Raw genomic sequence first — 17,609 nt, 5'->3', positions numbered from 1 at the left:
TTTCCTTCCAGAGGGCTGCCTGACAGCAATGACTCGAGCAATCCTGCCTCTTGCAGCATAAAAATAAATTGTAAATGAAAATGGATGATTTCTCCTCTCTACCATCTGCTATTAGCTGGAATAATAACTGCCAGTGCCAGCAATCCTGCCTGGACACCATCTCGCTCCATCCCTGCTACTTCTGCATTCCTTCCACAAGGCTGGGATGGATCAGGTGTTTTCTCTGGATATTGCTTAATCTCTTCACAGTCTGTTCTCCAAATGAGAATTGCTTTGTCAGAGTCACAAGAAATAATACAGTATAGTTTCAGATTTTTTGACACAAAGATAACACACTTTGGAGAGTATTTGGGAACCCAAATCGACTGAAATGCAGGAAACTAGGCATTAAGCAAGACCACTGAGACCAGTATTTAGGTCAGTTTGTTTAATCCTCAGAGCCTCAGCTGCTAACCCAATTAGAGTTAAATACAATATATAAACAACCTTTGCTATGTTGGGACCTCTGAATTTCACTGGTACTCTCCTCCTGATGCAGCTGTTTGGAGTCATTTTTAACTATGTCCATATAAACCTGATTTGAGTTGGTCAGACACAGTCTTGGCACACCCTTCAACAGACATAATTAACAGCCTATAGATTACAGTCAGCTCAGTTTGGGAAAGATCAGGGTCCTTTAAGCCTCTGTGTGTTACAAACACCACAGTAACCTTTTAACACACCACCAGTGTGGGAAATTAAAAAAAAAATAATAAGAGAGGCATTAATTAAACATAAGAAGGGATATGTGAGATATCACAGTCCCTCCAGCAGTGTGGGTCTGTGATCCAAACAAGTGCAGGAATCCCACTGAAGAGAGTTTTCTAAAACAAAGGGTAGAAATACACCACGTTCTTGACAGCCCTGTGCTGACAGGTCACAGCCTGGGTCAACAACATCTCCTCAGCCCAGTTTAGGTGCCCAGCTCCAAGGAGGACAACACAAACCTGAGTAATCCCTCAGCCTCAGAGCTCTTGGCTTGGGTGGATGAGATGCTCCCCTGTGCCTGAGGGCACCAGGGAGGTCAGTGCCACCTCCCTCCTCTGGCCAACAGCACCACACAATTATTGATGCACAGAATCACTGAAGTTGGAAAAGCCCTACAAGATCACCAAGTCCAACTGCCAGCCCAGCACTGCCAAGCTCAGCACTAAAGCATGTCCCCAAGAGCCACAGCCACATGTCTTTTAATTCCCTCCAGGGATGATGATTCCACCACTGCCCTGGGCAGCCTGTGGCAGTGCTTAACCACCCTCCCAGTGAAAAACTTTTTCCTAATATTCAATCTAACCTTCCCCTGGCAACAGCACAATACTGCTATAGAAAATACTGTTTTGAAGACACATGCCTTAGGGATCTGGGGGCACAGGCAAGCAGGAATGGTTTCCAAAGGTGCAGGGCACCCAAAACTTTTCTGAACAACCTGGGCTGGATCCTGCTGACATATGAGTACCCTCCTCCCTCAATGCCAGCTCAATTGCCTACTGAGGACATCTCCGTTGATCCTGTGGGGTGCAGGAGCATTGCATTCTTTTTTCATGCAGGCAAATACACCCAATTCTGCCAGGAAGCTGCTCAGGGCAGTGCAGGGCAGGATGGCAGCATGCTCCTGCTTCCACCTCAGTGCACAGACTCGGCAGCCAGCTCCAGAGCAGTGGAGATCATGGGACTGCCCTTTCCAGGACAAACAACCATTGGGAGGGTCAGCTGTATCACTCCCCTGCCCCGAGGCCTCCCCAGGCACCCACAGCAGCTGTGGACTTCCCAGAGCCTTACCCCAAGCAAAAATCACCATTTTCTTTTGCTAGGTCAGCACCAGATGAGAGCAGTGAGGTGACAAGCCCTGTCTCTTTGGGTAACACCAGGGCTGCGCATCCATGGAACAGTGTCAAAATCCTGGCCTGCCACCCTCCTCCTCCTGATGAAGAGGGAGGTGGAGGAGCCTGCACAACAGGACCAGCCCTCGGAAAAATTTCTCCCCTCTGCACAGTGCAGATCCCAAGCCCACGGTTTCCTGCATTAAGTCTTCCCCAAATTCATCCCTTCTGGCCTTTCAGCTCGCATCAGAATAGAAGCTTAGTTTTAATTTTAAGCCAAATAAGCATGATTGTATCTATTTCCCTGAAGATAAGGCACATCGCAGGCTGGATTTGCAATCTCACTACTTCATTTATTTAGTCCTTCTTGGAAAACAGATAAGCTCACCCATCCGACGGCAGCACGCGCGCCCGCACTTTATCACAGCGACGCCTCTGTCTTTTCATGAAGAACTGGATATGCTCAAATTATTAACTATCAAAGCAGAACACTTTAGAAATGATAGAACAGCACAGAAATTGTAAAGGAAAGCAGATCAGTTGTCTGGAAATCTCCCAACAGCTAATACGCTCAAATTGTAATCTAAATGTCTTTTTGTTTTGAATTGTCTGGGATTAGGGTTGGGAAAAGACTCAATTATTCTACTCAAACTCTTCTGAATTATTTATGAAAACCAAATAAAGGATAAATTGGGCACTGATGAACCGAGGACCTGGCGATGAAGAGAAAGTTGGGTACCAGAAAACAAGCAATTTTCCCTCAATAGGAGTGTTTACTGTTTCTCCCCGGCCGTGGGAGCTGACAGATTGTCTGCTGCCCTGCACCCACTCCCCCCACCACCACCACAGCCCTGGCCAGGCTCTGTCCTTCCCTTTCAGCCCTGAATGGGATCTGAGTTATTGTCTATCGATCTGCCAGCAATGGGAAAGGCCAAACCAAGATGCTCCTTTATTACCTCTGCTTGCTCAGGAACCTCATGGAGGTTTAATGATGCTCAGAGATGCATCACACCAGTGCCCAGGGCCAGCCTCTCCCTTTGTTACTGTCAGATTTAAAGACAGGGAAAAAGAACATGAAATTTCAAAATCCCAAGATATTTTTTCCTTCATATTTTCAAAAGAAATGGACATTGAGTCCACACCAGCCTCAGACTCCATGCAAAGAAAGAAATGTGAGGAAAACCTTAATCTCCCTTGTATTCCACAGGCCAGGCAAGCCTGGACTACCCACCCCCAGTACTTCCCCATCCTTGCAGCCCACCAGTTTGTGGTGTTGGACTGACTCACCAGTAGGGCCAGTCCTGGCAGTCCAGCCACTAAAAACTCAATGGGACACCACAGCCATGGTGCTCCCCAACAATACACCAGTACTCTTGTAATTTCTGTAATTTGCCATTTTGAAGCAAAAGCTGTATTATTTTTACTTTTCAAAAATAATAATAATAAAAAACCTAACAAACCCTGAGATAATTATATGTAACATCCTCTGATGTTTACATCCCAATGTGTCACTTGGATCAGCCTGGCATTGGAAGGATGCTCCTGCAGGTATGGCAGAAACCTGCAAGGCAGGGGTTGGTTTTGGCTCGTCCTTGAGCCCCTGGCACCTTGTGCATCAGCTGCTCTACTTTGGTGAGGAACTGCTGCTTCTCCCACTGGACACAGCCCTGCAGCCTCTCCCTGTGCCCTGTGACACCTGTGAGGCATCTCTGGGAGCTCTCCATGGACCAGCATCAATTTGTCCAACAGCTGGACAACCTCAGAGAAAACCACATACCCCTGGGGGATGCCAAGGCACGGAGTGCCTCACCTCAACAGGCAGGACGATGGAAATGCCATGAGGCATCAGAAATGCTGCTCCCCATCCCTCCCTTAGCTAAGGGCTCCCAGGCTGTGCTGCTTTCCAGCATTCTCCTCCTTCTCAACCCCATCACCATCCAGCCCCTCTGAGAGCCTCTCCACCACCTTTCCATGCAATTCTCACACCAATTTCTAAGCTCTGTGATTCACTCACAAACCCCTCATAATGAAGTGGCTAGCAATCTCCCTGCCATTCAGCTCCCACTCCATGTGCTCTGTCAAGGACTTGGCTTTTCCAGTGACTGTACTGTAGCTCTGAGCCTGCCAAATATCCCCTTTGCCCCAAATATCCCACCCGAAAACACCAAACTCGGATCCCGTGGTAACGACTTTCCTCTTGTACGAAACCAGCTCCTGGGTGTGAGCCAAAGAGCCGGATCTGTTTTGGGCTTTAACTGGAAATGAAAAGAAACACTCGTCTAGCACTGGGTTTAATTAGCTTTGAGAGCAGCAGCCAGCCCGGGCACTGCTGTGCCGGATCCGGCGCAGCCGAGCGCGCCCGGCGAGGCGGCACGGCCCCGGCACCCCCGGCACGGGCACGCGGCTCCAGGCGCCTGCTGCAAGCCAGCCCGGGAGAAAACAGCTCCAGAGGGAGCAGGAGGCTCAGCCCAACACAGATGGGCTCCAGCAGGCTGGGTCCCTGCACACCAGGCTTCCTGAGCTGGCAGGAATTCTGTCACACATTTTCCCCCGCATCTGCACCCAGCTGACTTTGGAGCTTTCAGACCTTGCTCTTGGGGCAGAGGAATGAGCTCAGACCCTCCTCCTTCAAGTCCCAGGATGGGATCCCATTTTTTTAATACACAATAATATCTCTGTCTCTAAAAGGTTTAGCAAAAAGATATCTTTCCAAAGCACTCCATGCTGCAGAGCAGTGGTACAATGTAAGAGAAGAGAAGCCCAAAATGAAGTGCGTGCAGAAAACACAGCGCTCACTAGGGTGAGGGTGGGCAGGAGAGGTGAGAAGGGATGGTCACAGCCTGCATCCGAGATCTCACCTTTGAATTCACTCCCTCCATCACCCAGCAGAACTGAAATCCTCCCTGATGCCCTCACACCCACAGCAGCCACGTGGTATCTCACAGTGATGACCCCTCCACAGCAAGCAGGGGCGGTGGGTGCTCCGAGAGCTGCTCCCAAGCAGGGGCAGCAGCAGATCACGGCAGGCAGGGTGTAGGACTCCTTCCTGACACTGAGATAACAGGTTTCCTTCAGGCTTTGGCTCAACACTCTTTTTTCCCTGCCTGACTGCAGTCCTGGCAGCTGACTCCTGCATACTCCCAGCCATAACCACCTGCCTCCATCCACACTGGGACCAGGGAAGTCTCCAGCTGCCTCATGCACAGGACTCTCTCCTCATTGCAGCCAGCTCTCTTAGCCCTTCACTCTCTCAAGCATAAAATTGTTTGTTATAGCTCATGAGTCACAAGGATTTTTAGAGAAAGAGAAAACAACGGGAACAATGGGAGCCCTGAGAATAGGTTTTGGTTGTACAAACTGTCTTGATATCAGCTCGAGATGGCACCCCTGTTGGTGCAGCCCTGGCTGCCCCACCCCACTCCCCTCTGGACCTCCCAGTCCTACATCCCTGCTGTACCATCACGTTTTTCCAACCCTTTCCAAAATGAGAAGAGTTGATACTCAGTAGCAAGGTTTTGAAATGTGGTAATGCCAGTAGTGTGTTTGCAAACAGATATCATCTGCCTGTGGGGGAAGAAATCCTGAACTCCCATGTCCATTTGGGGAGCCAGCTTCCTATCTCTTCATCTAGTCTTGTTTCCTCTGGAAATGCTGGATGTTAAAGATTCAATGAACAACAGAACTCAAAATAGGAACAAGAAGCATTTTTGTCCAGCCCTTCTCAGCATTCAGAAGACAATGGTTTTAATCTGTTATCCCCATGCTGGCAAGGGAAAACTGACAAAGCCAAACTGCAGTCAAACCTTTCAACAGAGAGGGATTTTCTCCCCATCCAGCCCCATAAAAGCATGTCCAGTCTTGCTTGGCTACATCCATTAAAGCTCTTCTCCAAGCACAGGAGAGTATAAGAATTAATTCCCACTGCACTGGGTCATTATATACCTAATGCAGGAAGAAAAAAAACATGATCCAATGCAATAAGAATTACTTTTTAGAAGGGAAAAGAGTTAAATCCTCGTAAAGAGATAAAAAAAGGCACCTTTCAAAACACGGAAGTAATATCTAAACAAGGCAAGCAGAAAATAATGTAAATTGTATAAATTTGTGGTTTCCCCTTCATCCTGAGCCCAGCCTGCAGCTGCAGTCCCCTCGCCTCCCAAAGGTCCTGAGTGAGGGAGAAAGGCAGCGAGGATGTCCGGTGGGATGAGCAGCACCTGCACAGCACAGCCCAGACTGCACAGGGCTCTTCAGCTGAGAAAGGATGGCAGGAGGGCTGGCAGGCAGGTGTTCTGCACAAAAAAAGCAGGCTTTTGTCCCTCCAAAAGATATTCCAGCAGTGCAGGTGAGCACCGTGGATCTCAAATAGCTCTGGAGGCAATGACTAACATAGCAGCTACGGCAGTGACTCAGAGGCAGCATCCGAGGGAGTCCCTGGGCTGCTGATGGCTGGGAGCTGGCAGATAGAACCAGAGACTATCATTACACACTTGCCTTGTTCTTAGATTCTCTCCTTAGACACTGACAACTGTTCCCTGTCAGGAACAGGAGAGAGGCTTAAAGGCTGCAGTCAAACCAGCGAGGCTCGTGCTCACATCCCCAGCAGCTCTACAGCCGGGGGCAGGATTGCACTAATGTGCCACTAACAGAAGCAGAAATCTGTGCTTCAGGCATGTGTTACTCCATGCTGCAGACTCAGATCTATGGCAGGGATAACCTGAGCGAGCATCCCCTCCTTCCAGCTCCCAGGGTGGGGAGCACGACCAGCAGCTCCTCGCAGGGACCCGGGGAGATGGGTACCAGCCACCACGCTCCATTTGCAGACAAGTTAAGAGACAAACAAGCACTAATGAGATTAATTAAAATCACCAGATTGGTACTGCTATCGCTGCAGATGCAAGAAGCTGTTGGCAGCTGCCCACGTTCACCCTCTGCCTTCAGGCAAGGCAGTGCAGCCCAGGGCACCATCAGCATCAGGTTTTAGCCTTGAAGGCTCTGCTGCCCAGGCAAGGGGCAGGGAAGGACGACTGTCACCTCTGCCAGGGAGAGAGCCAAGACAGAGGCCTGGTGCCTGGGACAGTCAGGAAAGAGCCCGGGCAGAGCCCCGTGACAGGCACAGATAAATATAATCACCCTCCCTGGCAATGGCCCCTTTGCGGATGTTTACAAACAGCTCAGTACTTTTCCATGTTAAGAAGCTTGTTTTTCCAGATGCCTTGTATCCGATGGTTTTTAATGTGTATAGTTAATCCCTTCTCACAGAGTCTTTCATAATAAACATCACCCCCTGACCTGACTAATAACTATGTAACACTATTGCTTTCTATTTTTTTATCCCCTGCCCAGTTGTCAGGAGGAATATGTGTTTCTCTGGGACAGCAGCTCCCAGAGAAATGGGGACATGACTTGGAGAAGGGCAGGACAGGTTGGTGGGTCCACACACACGAATGCCATTTCCCCAGCCCATCCTCCAGCATGGCCTTCCCTCAAGACAGGCCTGCACCCACTGCAGCTCTTGATAAAGCTACAATGTGAAAACCTCGAGTTTGAGTTATCCTCTGAAAATACGTGTCCAGATATTGGGGGTTCAGTATCTGATCATGCATTCATCCTGCTCTCCCCATTATTCTCCTGTGGTTTCTATCTGTCAGTGATGATGAGATCAACATCCATCCTCAGAAGGATGGACAAAAGGAAAGGTGATTCACTATTTCATGTGAAGTAGTTTGATAGTGGTGCAGTTTGTGTTTCACATTTCTCAGTATTGCTCCAACAGGACATGATGCCTATCACAGTCCATGCCTGAAATCCCCCAGTGTTCCTGGGAGGATGTGCCAAACCCCACAGTGTTTGGACCAGACACGTTCATGGGTGCTCACAGGAAGAGCAAAAGTTGGGTCACTCATGGAGAAGTTTAGAACATGCTGTTGGAGAGGAAATTCACACTTGAGTGATCTCCAAACCATCTACCTGCACTGCTGCATGTCTTGGGGCGATACTCTCTCCACCTCCAACCATCTCCTGACCCCTGAGTGTCAGCTGGTGCTGATTTCCAGCAGACCCAGACACCAGCAAGTGCAGGGGCAATGCACAGTGAGAGGAGCACAGCTGAGATCTGGACTGCTCCATCTGCTTGTGTGCCCACCATGCTTTTGTAAAAGATGGTTTGTCAGCTTGAGCATCCTGGCCAAACTCCAGCTTGAGTAATCACACATCGCCTCCCCAAATTCCCCTAGAGTCTCAGTTCACATAAGCCACAGAGGTTCACTTTCTGTCCCAACTGTTGCTAAGCTGGGCACTGTTCAGCTTCTGCTCCACTTTATCTGTTCCACAGCTACATTTCACTGAGAGCCCTCCTCAGGGGATAATAAAGCAGTAAGCAGAGGGAGGAGCCCTCTGCAGGCATCTGATGTCTCCCCAGGTGCCATGGACTAATATCTAGTTTTCACTCCAGCTGTTGTAGAGCAGCCACTTGGATCCAGCTCTTACCACACTTCATCAAGTCCAGAAGCATTTTCACTTGAAACCTTGGTACTTATATTCAGTAGCAGCCAGGTAAAATCCTAGATGGCTGACTAAACTAGCTCATATTAAAGACAGAAATGTGTCTGCACCAGTGAGGCAGAAAGAAGATGTCCCAACTCTTGGAGAAGGATTTTACTGAGCAGCAGCAGGGTGGCACCTATGACACTGTTGTGACATGAGTCACATCCTCTAACATGAGGCATCTCTGTGGCAGGGACTCCTGACAGCACCTAAAGGGCTCACCCAAGGCCTTTACGGACACATCAGGCACAGGGATGGGCAGTTATTTCAGAGAGGGGTAACAGTGCCACAGGAGGAGGAGATGTCCAAAATGCTTCACTTTCCAAAGAAGGATTCAGCTCACAGAAATCTCCCCTGCACCCACACTGAGACACTTCTATAACTAAAAGCCAACATTACCAGTGCTAATATTCAATTTTCCAACAGCCTTGTTAGCAGTCGGTGACATCTGCACCCCTGGTTCTTGCTCTCTGGAGTATTTCCAACTAACTCAGCTGGTAGTAACAGCTTTCCAGTCCCTCTCTTTACCCAAGGCACAAATAACTTCGACTCTTTCAGCCTGTATCCTTTGCCAACACAGATATTTCAATGTAAACCCAACAGAGCAGTAAGAACCAAGTGCAGCTGTAATTCAGGCAGTGACCACAGGAAAACCTCAAAATCTCTACTCAGCTTGATGCAAAAGGAGGATGTTACAGAGGTTTGTGCTCACCAGGCCACAGCGTCAGGAGAGGTGAAATGGGGAGTTCACATGAGCCATGCCAGCTTCATCTGCTTCTAAACTTAGCACTGTTTGACTCCAGACCCCAGTCCAGAGGGAAGGGAATGTGAGAACAATGTCCCTCTGGCTTTGCTCAGGCTGCTGCTGAAATGAAGATGACCACTGCCAAACACTGCGGTTGCTACAACAGCAGCTCATGCCTGGTATAGTTTCCATGGCTAGTGGAAATGTATCCGAGGCACAAAAGGAAAACAGGACACAGCACCACCCCTTCCAACACAGTCCTGGGGACAAACAGCTCCTCCCACCCGAGGCCCAGACCCTGCACTGCAGAGCCAGCAGGTGAACCTGGGCAGTGTCCCCAGGATGGGCAGCACTGCCCACACCAGCGAGGGGAAACCCTGCAGCAAGGTCAGACACTGATGGCCTCAGCTTAACGTGCTGAGCCCCATGACAGGGGGAAACCAACACAGCACAACCTGCAACTCAGCTGTGCTGGCTCTCATTTCACAGCTCTCCGTGCCTCCCACTTGCTCATGGGGAGGAGTCTTCACATCATCCTCCCCTGCCATCAGTGCTGTGACGTGTGCCATTAATGAAAGGGCACCCAGGAGGGCACCCAAACCAGGGAATCTTGGTATGAAGACACCCAATACTATAGGATCTCCCAGTCCCACCAAACTTCTCTATTTGCCTCAATAGGATGGAGTGGGCACAAGGACCCCCCCTCCACCAGAGATGCTCACTGTGTGTCCCCACCAGCTCCCTCCCCAGGGGAGCTGGGGCTGACAGTGCTGTTGGGAGCTGTGGCTCTGCACCACGGGCTCTGGCTTCTCAGGGATGCCTTGTCCTGGCACCCATTGCCCACAGACAGCCATGGGCATGCTGGTTGACACATCTGGGCAAGTGCAGCCCCATGGGAAAACTCTCCTTTGGGAAAAGCCTAAAAGCCCACGTACCTCAGAGGGCTTCTTCTCCTTCTGCCGTGACCAGGGGGATTTGGTATTCGGAATTTTGGAGCATCTGGAGGTGGATGTGGTGTGACCTGCAACAAGGCAACAGAGACAGGTTACCTGGGAAAGAGTTAAAGCTTTTCCTTACCTCACCAGCCCCACAGCTCCAGCCTCAGCCAACACTTGGGGTCAGCACTAAGATGGGATAACACCTTGACGTGACTCTTTTTTGGTGCAGTATCATCACCACTGCTGCCACCCCGAAAGGGAAGAGTAGCTAAAGCCTGAAATGTACTGGGACCATACATTACTGATCTTTATTTCCAACCCATTTGTGTCATTATCACTTAAATGTAAGACTGGATTTGTTATTAATAAATAACAAACTGATCATTGGAATTTGTGTATAATAATGATGACAGTTCAGTCTTCTGTACAAGAAGCCCTCCATATTCCAGGATATAAAAATGTTTCTGTGAGGTTGCAACAAAATAACTATCAATAGGCCTATTTAACACTGATTTTATCCTTGGAGGGCTAAATAGGAGGAAACAACACTGTGCACATTAACAACATCCAAACACTACGAAGCCAGGAGCTGAGCTGATTCAGAGCTGTGGTACCACTGCAGTGGGAAACTGTTCTTCCACCAGCTCAGGCAGCTGAGCCCAGGTAAATTTTACATGCCTGCTTTTCCTGGCAGGGGAAGAGGCACCAGCTCCACTTGTATTCTTTACTTGCAGTGCACTTTCTTGTACTTCACAAAATTAAGTGAAGGGGCATCACCGGGTCCCAAAATACAGCTTGTTTTTTGAAGCTGCAGGCCAGATATTATTAAAGAGGGTTCCATACAAATGAAATTCTTTATAACACTTCAGAGAATAACAGGACTGTGTAGACAAGCCCAGAGCAGACACCCCTAGGCTGCAGCCCCACGGACACGCTGCTTTACTCAGCAAGCTGCTCCAAGGAGTGCAGCAGCAACAGCTCCACAACTTTCATGGAGAGATCAGCCACTAATTTCCACCTTGCCCCCTCTTCTCAAGCTACAATGTGATGCTACAGCTCTACAGGCTTGGATAACACACCACAACTACCCTTTCTTGGCAGAGGCATGGAAAAGAAGGTCACCACTCTGTTTACAATTATCCTGCAGGAGAGCATTTGTCAAAAGCTTAGATATCACCTGGAGCATAAATATCCAAGCCCCATAGAGATAAGGCCACGTTGTTTAATACCATGATTAAAGATGCCTTACCCCCGAAAGGCAGTGAAGGCAGCGAGCACAGCTCGGCGCCATAAGCCTTTGAGCATCTGGGGATTAGGAGACGGGAAGTTCAGAGCAAGGCTTCCAAAACAAACCCCTTTCTGAGATAGAGATGTTTCATTTTACGAGAAGTGAGGGTGTTGACACTTTCTGTAGGCACAGCTCAGCCCCCAGGCCCCCTGGGCTCCAGCAGGATGGGGGTCCCTGCTGGCAGCCGGACAGCAGGTTCCCGTCGGTGCTCGTGGTGCAAACACCACTCACACTGACAATTTTTTTGGCTGAAGCTGTGGGAACAGCAGCCAAACCCAGCAAGATCAGCCTTTCCATAACCCCCTGTAATCTCTCCATCATCCTGTTAGGAAAAAGCCCAGAAGTTTAGTGTCTTTAGTAAAGTCCCTTTCGTTCTCGGATATCCAGCAGCCAGATCCTGTAAAGTGTGGAGAGAAAATTCCCAGCACGGCCCAGATGAAATTACTGTGACATTTGTAAGAAACCAAGAGCAACTAGTAAGAAACTCCAGAGTCCAGACAAGGGATTAGGCTGGTGCCTTGAGGGTACTGAACACCGAGGCACTGCGGTATGTCTGCAGTGGGTGAAACCCTGGGATAAGTGGGAGAGGAGAGTGCTCCTATTAATAGCCAAAATTCAGCACATTTGCACATGTTTATTGTTGAACACTGTGCCTTCCTGAATGAGGATGAAGTGAGGAAGATGTTGAAAAGCAAGCGTGGGCTTGTAAGTTTTGCTGGCTTGAGCCTTATCCCTTTTCCCACATCACTCTTCAGTTTGCAAGAAGGGAACAATGCGGCTCCAGTTTTACTCTGACTCCAGTAAAAACTTCCCTTTCACCTGGTACAACCCAAATCAAGAGCAAACTAGTCTCAGGCTACAGCTCACAGGAAAGGACAACTCATCTACGAAGGGTGCTGCTTCATTAGCAGATCTGCACTCAGCAGCTCTCCTCATACGAGGGAGACACTCATCAGTTAAGAGGAGCCACAGCCAAGTGTTTAAATAAATTGGTATCAGCTTGTTGATGCATTTCTGACAAACCCAGCCCTGTATGCTATTCATTGTGCAGAGACTTCCCAGTAAATGTAGCTTCCTCCAATCTTTGTAAAGTAATTATTCAAGAATTTTGACTGCTGGAGGTGAATCTTGATCAAAGCTTTGAATTAAAAGTCTTACTGTCAGTGGTGTCCGAGTTATCACTGCTGATGGAGTACTTGCGTCGTTTTTCTTCCATCTGTAATAAAAGAAATTGAACATTACACTTCATGTCCAGAAAACTCATCCCAGCACCAAAGCACTGCTATATGAATATCCACACATCTTCTTATCCCAGTACCAGTCAGTCCTTACCCTCAGGACAGACAACTACCCAGAGGCTGAAAAAAAAAATGCAACAAAACAATTCTCACAGATTTTTTAAAAAACTTTAATTGTCTTTCTACCAGCTTTTCCCGATCCCAGTAGTTACAGTGGGTGCATTTGGATCACGCAGCTTTGCATGGAAATTTGTCTGTGCAAGATTTGCATCCGAATGTCTCTTCCTCTGCAAGAGCACTGTCAAGGGAAGAAGCTCCAACACAGACTGGAGGATGCCCTGGTGCTGTTGGATGGGAGAAAAATGTCCTGGGAACCACCTGTCCCAGCTGCAAAGTGAAGAAATGTGAAGACAGAAGAATAGAAACTGCACACTCTCGGTATGTCTGCAGGGGGAAGTACGAGCATCCCAGAGCTGAAGAGAACTCCTGAGTACCACAGCCTGGGGTTTTACCCTCTGACTCATCTTCCCATTCAGCCCCGTCTGCTTCTTTGAAGGCATCGGGAGTATCAGTCACAGGAAGCACCTCCCATCACTGCGCACTGCCCTGCCCGAGCTCCCCCTGGCACCAGAGCTCCCAGGGGTGGGCGAGTGGCTTCTGCACAGCTGCCGTGACTTCTCCATCCTCTCAGAGCCAAAATCACAGCAGCAGGTACCACAGCACTGATGAGGAGACCCGGTTCACGCTCAGCTGATTTGCTTTGAGACTTTGAACAAGCCACAGGAGCGCTTGGAATCATCAGGTTCTCCTGAACCCGACCCTTGGGAACCAAGCACTTGGAATTCAAAGTAGGTGCTTCAGGAAAAGAAAGAAGAAAGGTATTTTAACTTTTGAAAATCCCAATTTTACCAATGTGGCTGGCTGATCAACATGGCCCCCAATACAGGGCTTGGGCAGCTCTGGATAGAAAAGGCTGCCTGTGGACCAGACAGCTATGCAACAGTCTGTAAGCCAAAACACATCCACAGAAAACAGTCTTAACCTCATTGAAATCTTCCCAGTACTTTCTCAGATATTTTCGAAGAATCTGAATGTGTTCATATGTCATACTCACTATTGCTTCCACAAATGGTAAGTGGGAATGATAATGAAACACTTGGTTTGTGTGGTTTGGTTGCAGCAGGTACAAGCAGCACACAGACTGGGATAGCAAGCTAGAGCATGACATTTTCCCCCAGACATCAGGAAATGTTCCACATAAGCATATAAAAACCTTGTAACAGCTGTGTTTTACAATATATGTGCTATCACAGCATTATAAAGGAAAATACTACAAAATATCCTAAACATTTTAACTATCAGTGTTGTGGTAAGGCATTGCCCTGTCAAAATGTGACTTAAAACTCCCTAAGAATTTGGCAATATCAGTACTTTTCCCCTGGTGATTGAAGGGGAAACAGATGTTATTAAAACAGCCTTGTTCCAAATAGCCATTAGATTTTGCTTGGGGGAAATGAAATTGAAGATAGCTCTAACTGCAAGTTACTTACTTTTAGTGAAAATCCTACCTCAATCTTTTAAACTGGTTCCTACTGGTCTGAAGTGACAAACAGACATTTGGAGCACAAAGATAGAGCAATACTTTTATTGATTCTGGAGCTCCTAATCACAGAGATTAAATAAGCCAAAGCCAAGAAGAGGGAAAAAAACTACCTGAGGTGAAGCAAAGGAATGCTAGTGATAGCCAGGGAGATTTCCCAGGTTTCTCATCTTTGCTTTTACAGCAAGGCAGCATCACTGACATCACTTTCCTTCCAAGGCAGGGAAAAAGGTTTGCAACCAATGCTCAGCACAGGTAGCAGGAGGCTGGCACTGGTTTTGGCTGATGTGTATGAGGAGATGCACTGATCATCCCTCTCACTGAACTTGGTCCCTGCATCCTGCTGCTGCCCTACAGCTGCCTACCGAATTAACACACTCACTATGTAACAAGATGGATTGATGTTCACATACAGAAGTGGTTCACATTGCAGGTAAAAATAGCGTCTGTACTTCAGTAAATCATTTTGCCACTGTTTGGCAGGATGCAAGACAGCATCCTCCAAACCAAACTGCATTAAATTTGTGAATGGAATTCTGGCTTGAGCAAAGTACGGACATCTCTGAACAGCAGCACTGAAAGGCTGGGCAGGGGATGACACACAAGGAACTGTGTGCCTGAAAGAAGCAAAAGTTTTGGCCAAAACCAGGTCATTCCAGAAAATTGTTACTTTCCAAGCCCTGCTAAGATCCTGTTTTCTGAGGGACTCATCTTGAGCAGCCGAACAGTAGTAAACCGCATGGCACTAAAGAGAGGAATTTACTGTAGAAGGGTAATTGGGCCATTTCCCCATCTGCATCCCAGAGTTATAAAGTCTGATGGTGGCTGAGCTCCTACCACCCTTTTGGCACCCGCGGGGAGGTGGCTGGGGGGTGGGGAGGACTCACTGCCCACATCCCTCCCAGGGCTGGAGCTCTCAGGAGCAATTCAGCTGGTGAACTACTGAGCAAATTAAGTCACCCACAAAATATCGTCTCTGCTCCAAAATTAATCTTTTGTTTACATTAGAAGTTAATTTCACCTTTAACTGACCCATTTCCCACATGGCATCATTAATAAAGTAATAAACAAATACCAAAAAAATTTGTAATACTTTGAAAAGGTCACTGTTAGGTCAAACTTGGCCCAAAATCTAGTTTTTACAGAGCCAGAAACCAAGTGAAAGGTTTCTATGTAGGCTTGCTTAAAAAATTCAAACAGAAACAGATGTGGGTTTCTTTTATAAACAAATGAACATCCCCCTGAAGTGTCTGCAACTCAAATCCACAGGCATAGCCCTGGTTAATGCCTGGAATCCAAAAACTGAACTGCTTGCAAACCAACACATGTTTAGCATTGCCTTTGTTCAAAGCTGAGGAAGGCAGATAGAAGATGATGGCCCTTCATCAGCCTAAACAAATGTAAATCTATGTCCTTGGACAAATTAGCACCACGATTGGTGTTAAAATGGAGATGATGGCCTGAGGCTGGCTGGTCCTGCCTCACAGCAGGGGAAGGTTGGAGAGGATCTCTTGGGAATGCAATTTTGCCCAGTCCATGCAACCTGGGAGAGGTGAAGGCAACTACTGCTGGCACACAGAGATGCCTGTGCCCACATCCTGAGCTCAACAGGGCACACTGCCAGGGACAGGCACCCGCTCCCATCCACACTAAACCGAAATGCCTCATCCAGCCTTCAGCTAGCACAGAAATCTTTCTCTGCAGACCCCTCCTCCACCAACCCTGTGCTCTGGAGAACCCCCTGATGTTTCCCAGCTCCCTGCAAACTCTTCTGCACACCAACTCCACGTGCGATATGGAGATTTTTAGTGGCATCCCAGCACCCTATGCAGAGGCTGTTTCCACTGCTTCCAAGAACGAACCATTCTGAACTGTGGCAAGCAAACACAGAAATTCATACATGCCTGTGCTCCTCATTTCCACAGGGAACAGGCATCAGAAACCTGCATAAGTTGCAGAAAAAAAAAAAAAAAGATAAGTATTTGGTCATCACCTCTTCCCAGCCTCCCCGCAGGTTGAGGGATGCGCCGCGCTCGGTCCCCGCGCCGTCACCTCTGACGCTGTGAGCAACACCGGCTGAATGATGTGCTCTGTTTGTGAGCTGCAATGAGACTGCAGAAAAACCACTTCCCTGTTTGTTCTTCCAGCCCAGAAATAGGAACACAAACAGAACATAGTGCCCCCAGCGGCACGCACACGGCTCCGGCCACCGACCCCGCCGGGGACCCCGTCCCGGAGCCGCGCCGGCACCTGCGCCCGCCGCCGCCACCGAGCCGGGGCTGCTCCCGGCGCTCCCCTCTGCCTCCAGCGTGCTCTTCCCTCTGTCTAGGAACACCGGCCAGTTGTTAGAAAGTGTAATAAAAAGGGTGGAGGGCTGGAACAGCCCCGTCAGTACACCGTGGGAGGGCTGTCCTCGTCCCATTGCCTTTTCCCAAGAACAAATTCTGGAGCCAAGCGCTGCTACAGGAGGCTCTGAGAGAGCAGCAGCATCCCCCAAATTGGCACAGCCCCAACTTCATAGTAATAGGACAAACTTTTGGACCAAAGGATGCACAGCAGCGGGGCCAACAAGACCTACAGCAAATCGTGGTGCTCAGCCCCTACATCTGGGAGAAGTTTTTCTGACCTCGCTGGTAAACCTGCAAAGCATAAATGCTAAAGAGCAGGATCCTGGTACCTAGAACAACCATTTTTTGGGCAGCAGGAGCCTGCCCCTGCCTGCCGGGGCTCGTCTGTCCCTCGCCTCCTCTACAGGCTGCTGCCAGCCCCAGCTTTCCAGCAAAAGCTCAGGTGCCCAGGTGAGGAGCAAGCCATCCCTCCTCTCCTCCACACCAACGCTGCTGTCTTGGCTCCCCGGGGCAAAATTTAATCTCATTACAATTTAAAACAAAACAAGCCCTCTCTTACTTCCTGTGCTTTGCCTTTCTCCACACCTACGAGGGGCTTTTTTTCTTGACTACTCACATTTATAACTTTACTTGTCTCTCCTAACTCGTTACCTTATAATTATCTACTTTTTCTTTAGCGAGCCCAGACAGAGCACAGGTAATCAGAAAGGTTACTGAGGGCACTGGGGCCACCCCTGCCTTCCTGGGGGAAGGTGCAGGCAGGGACACAGGGCATGAGAAGGGACACCAGGCACAGCTCCACACCCACAGCCAGCTGCCCCATCCTGCAGGTCTCCTGAGTATCAAAAACTCAGAGGAAATCAACAGGAGCTACAGACACTCCAGTCTTTGTGAAAGATGAAAACCCACAGAAAGGTAAAAACTAGACCTGGTCTGAAGGACCACCCACCCACCCACTTTCAGAACTTGGGTGTCAAACACTATCGGCAGCCATCAATAGTTTAAAGGAATTGCATCTCCTTGCCCACAGACCCCCTAACATGTACCCTTCAT

General features: G+C 48.7%; 1 protein-coding gene across 6 annotated transcripts in view; it reads right to left on the bottom strand.

Moving 5' to 3' along the window:
* The window catches only part of JADE2 (jade family PHD finger 2), a 72,296-nt gene that overhangs the window by 52,490 nt on the left and 2,197 nt on the right, over positions 1–17,609 (bottom strand). For 3 of the 6 annotated variants that reach the window (XM_085591258.1, XM_085591257.1, XM_085591261.1), the window contains exons 2-3: positions 12,529–12,586; positions 10,080–10,165 (exon numbers count right to left, since the gene is read on the bottom strand). In XM_085591258.1, the coding sequence (XP_085447384.1) occupies positions 10,080–10,165; positions 12,529–12,586 (144 nt within the window). Of the gene's footprint in view, positions 1–9,111; positions 10,058–10,079; positions 10,166–12,528; positions 12,587–16,112; positions 16,152–16,201; positions 16,321–17,609 lie in introns of those variants that run through there. The other 3 variants (XM_021549502.4, XM_085591259.1, XM_085591262.1) reach the window with 3 other exon arrangements.

Source organism: Lonchura striata, chromosome 13, assembly GCF_050655825.1.
Source record: "Lonchura striata isolate lonStrDom1 chromosome 13, ASM5065582v1, whole genome shotgun sequence".
Classification (NCBI taxonomy): Eukaryota; Metazoa; Chordata; class Aves; order Passeriformes; family Estrildidae; genus Lonchura; species Lonchura striata.
This window is presented reverse-complemented; position numbering and strand designations above follow the sequence as displayed.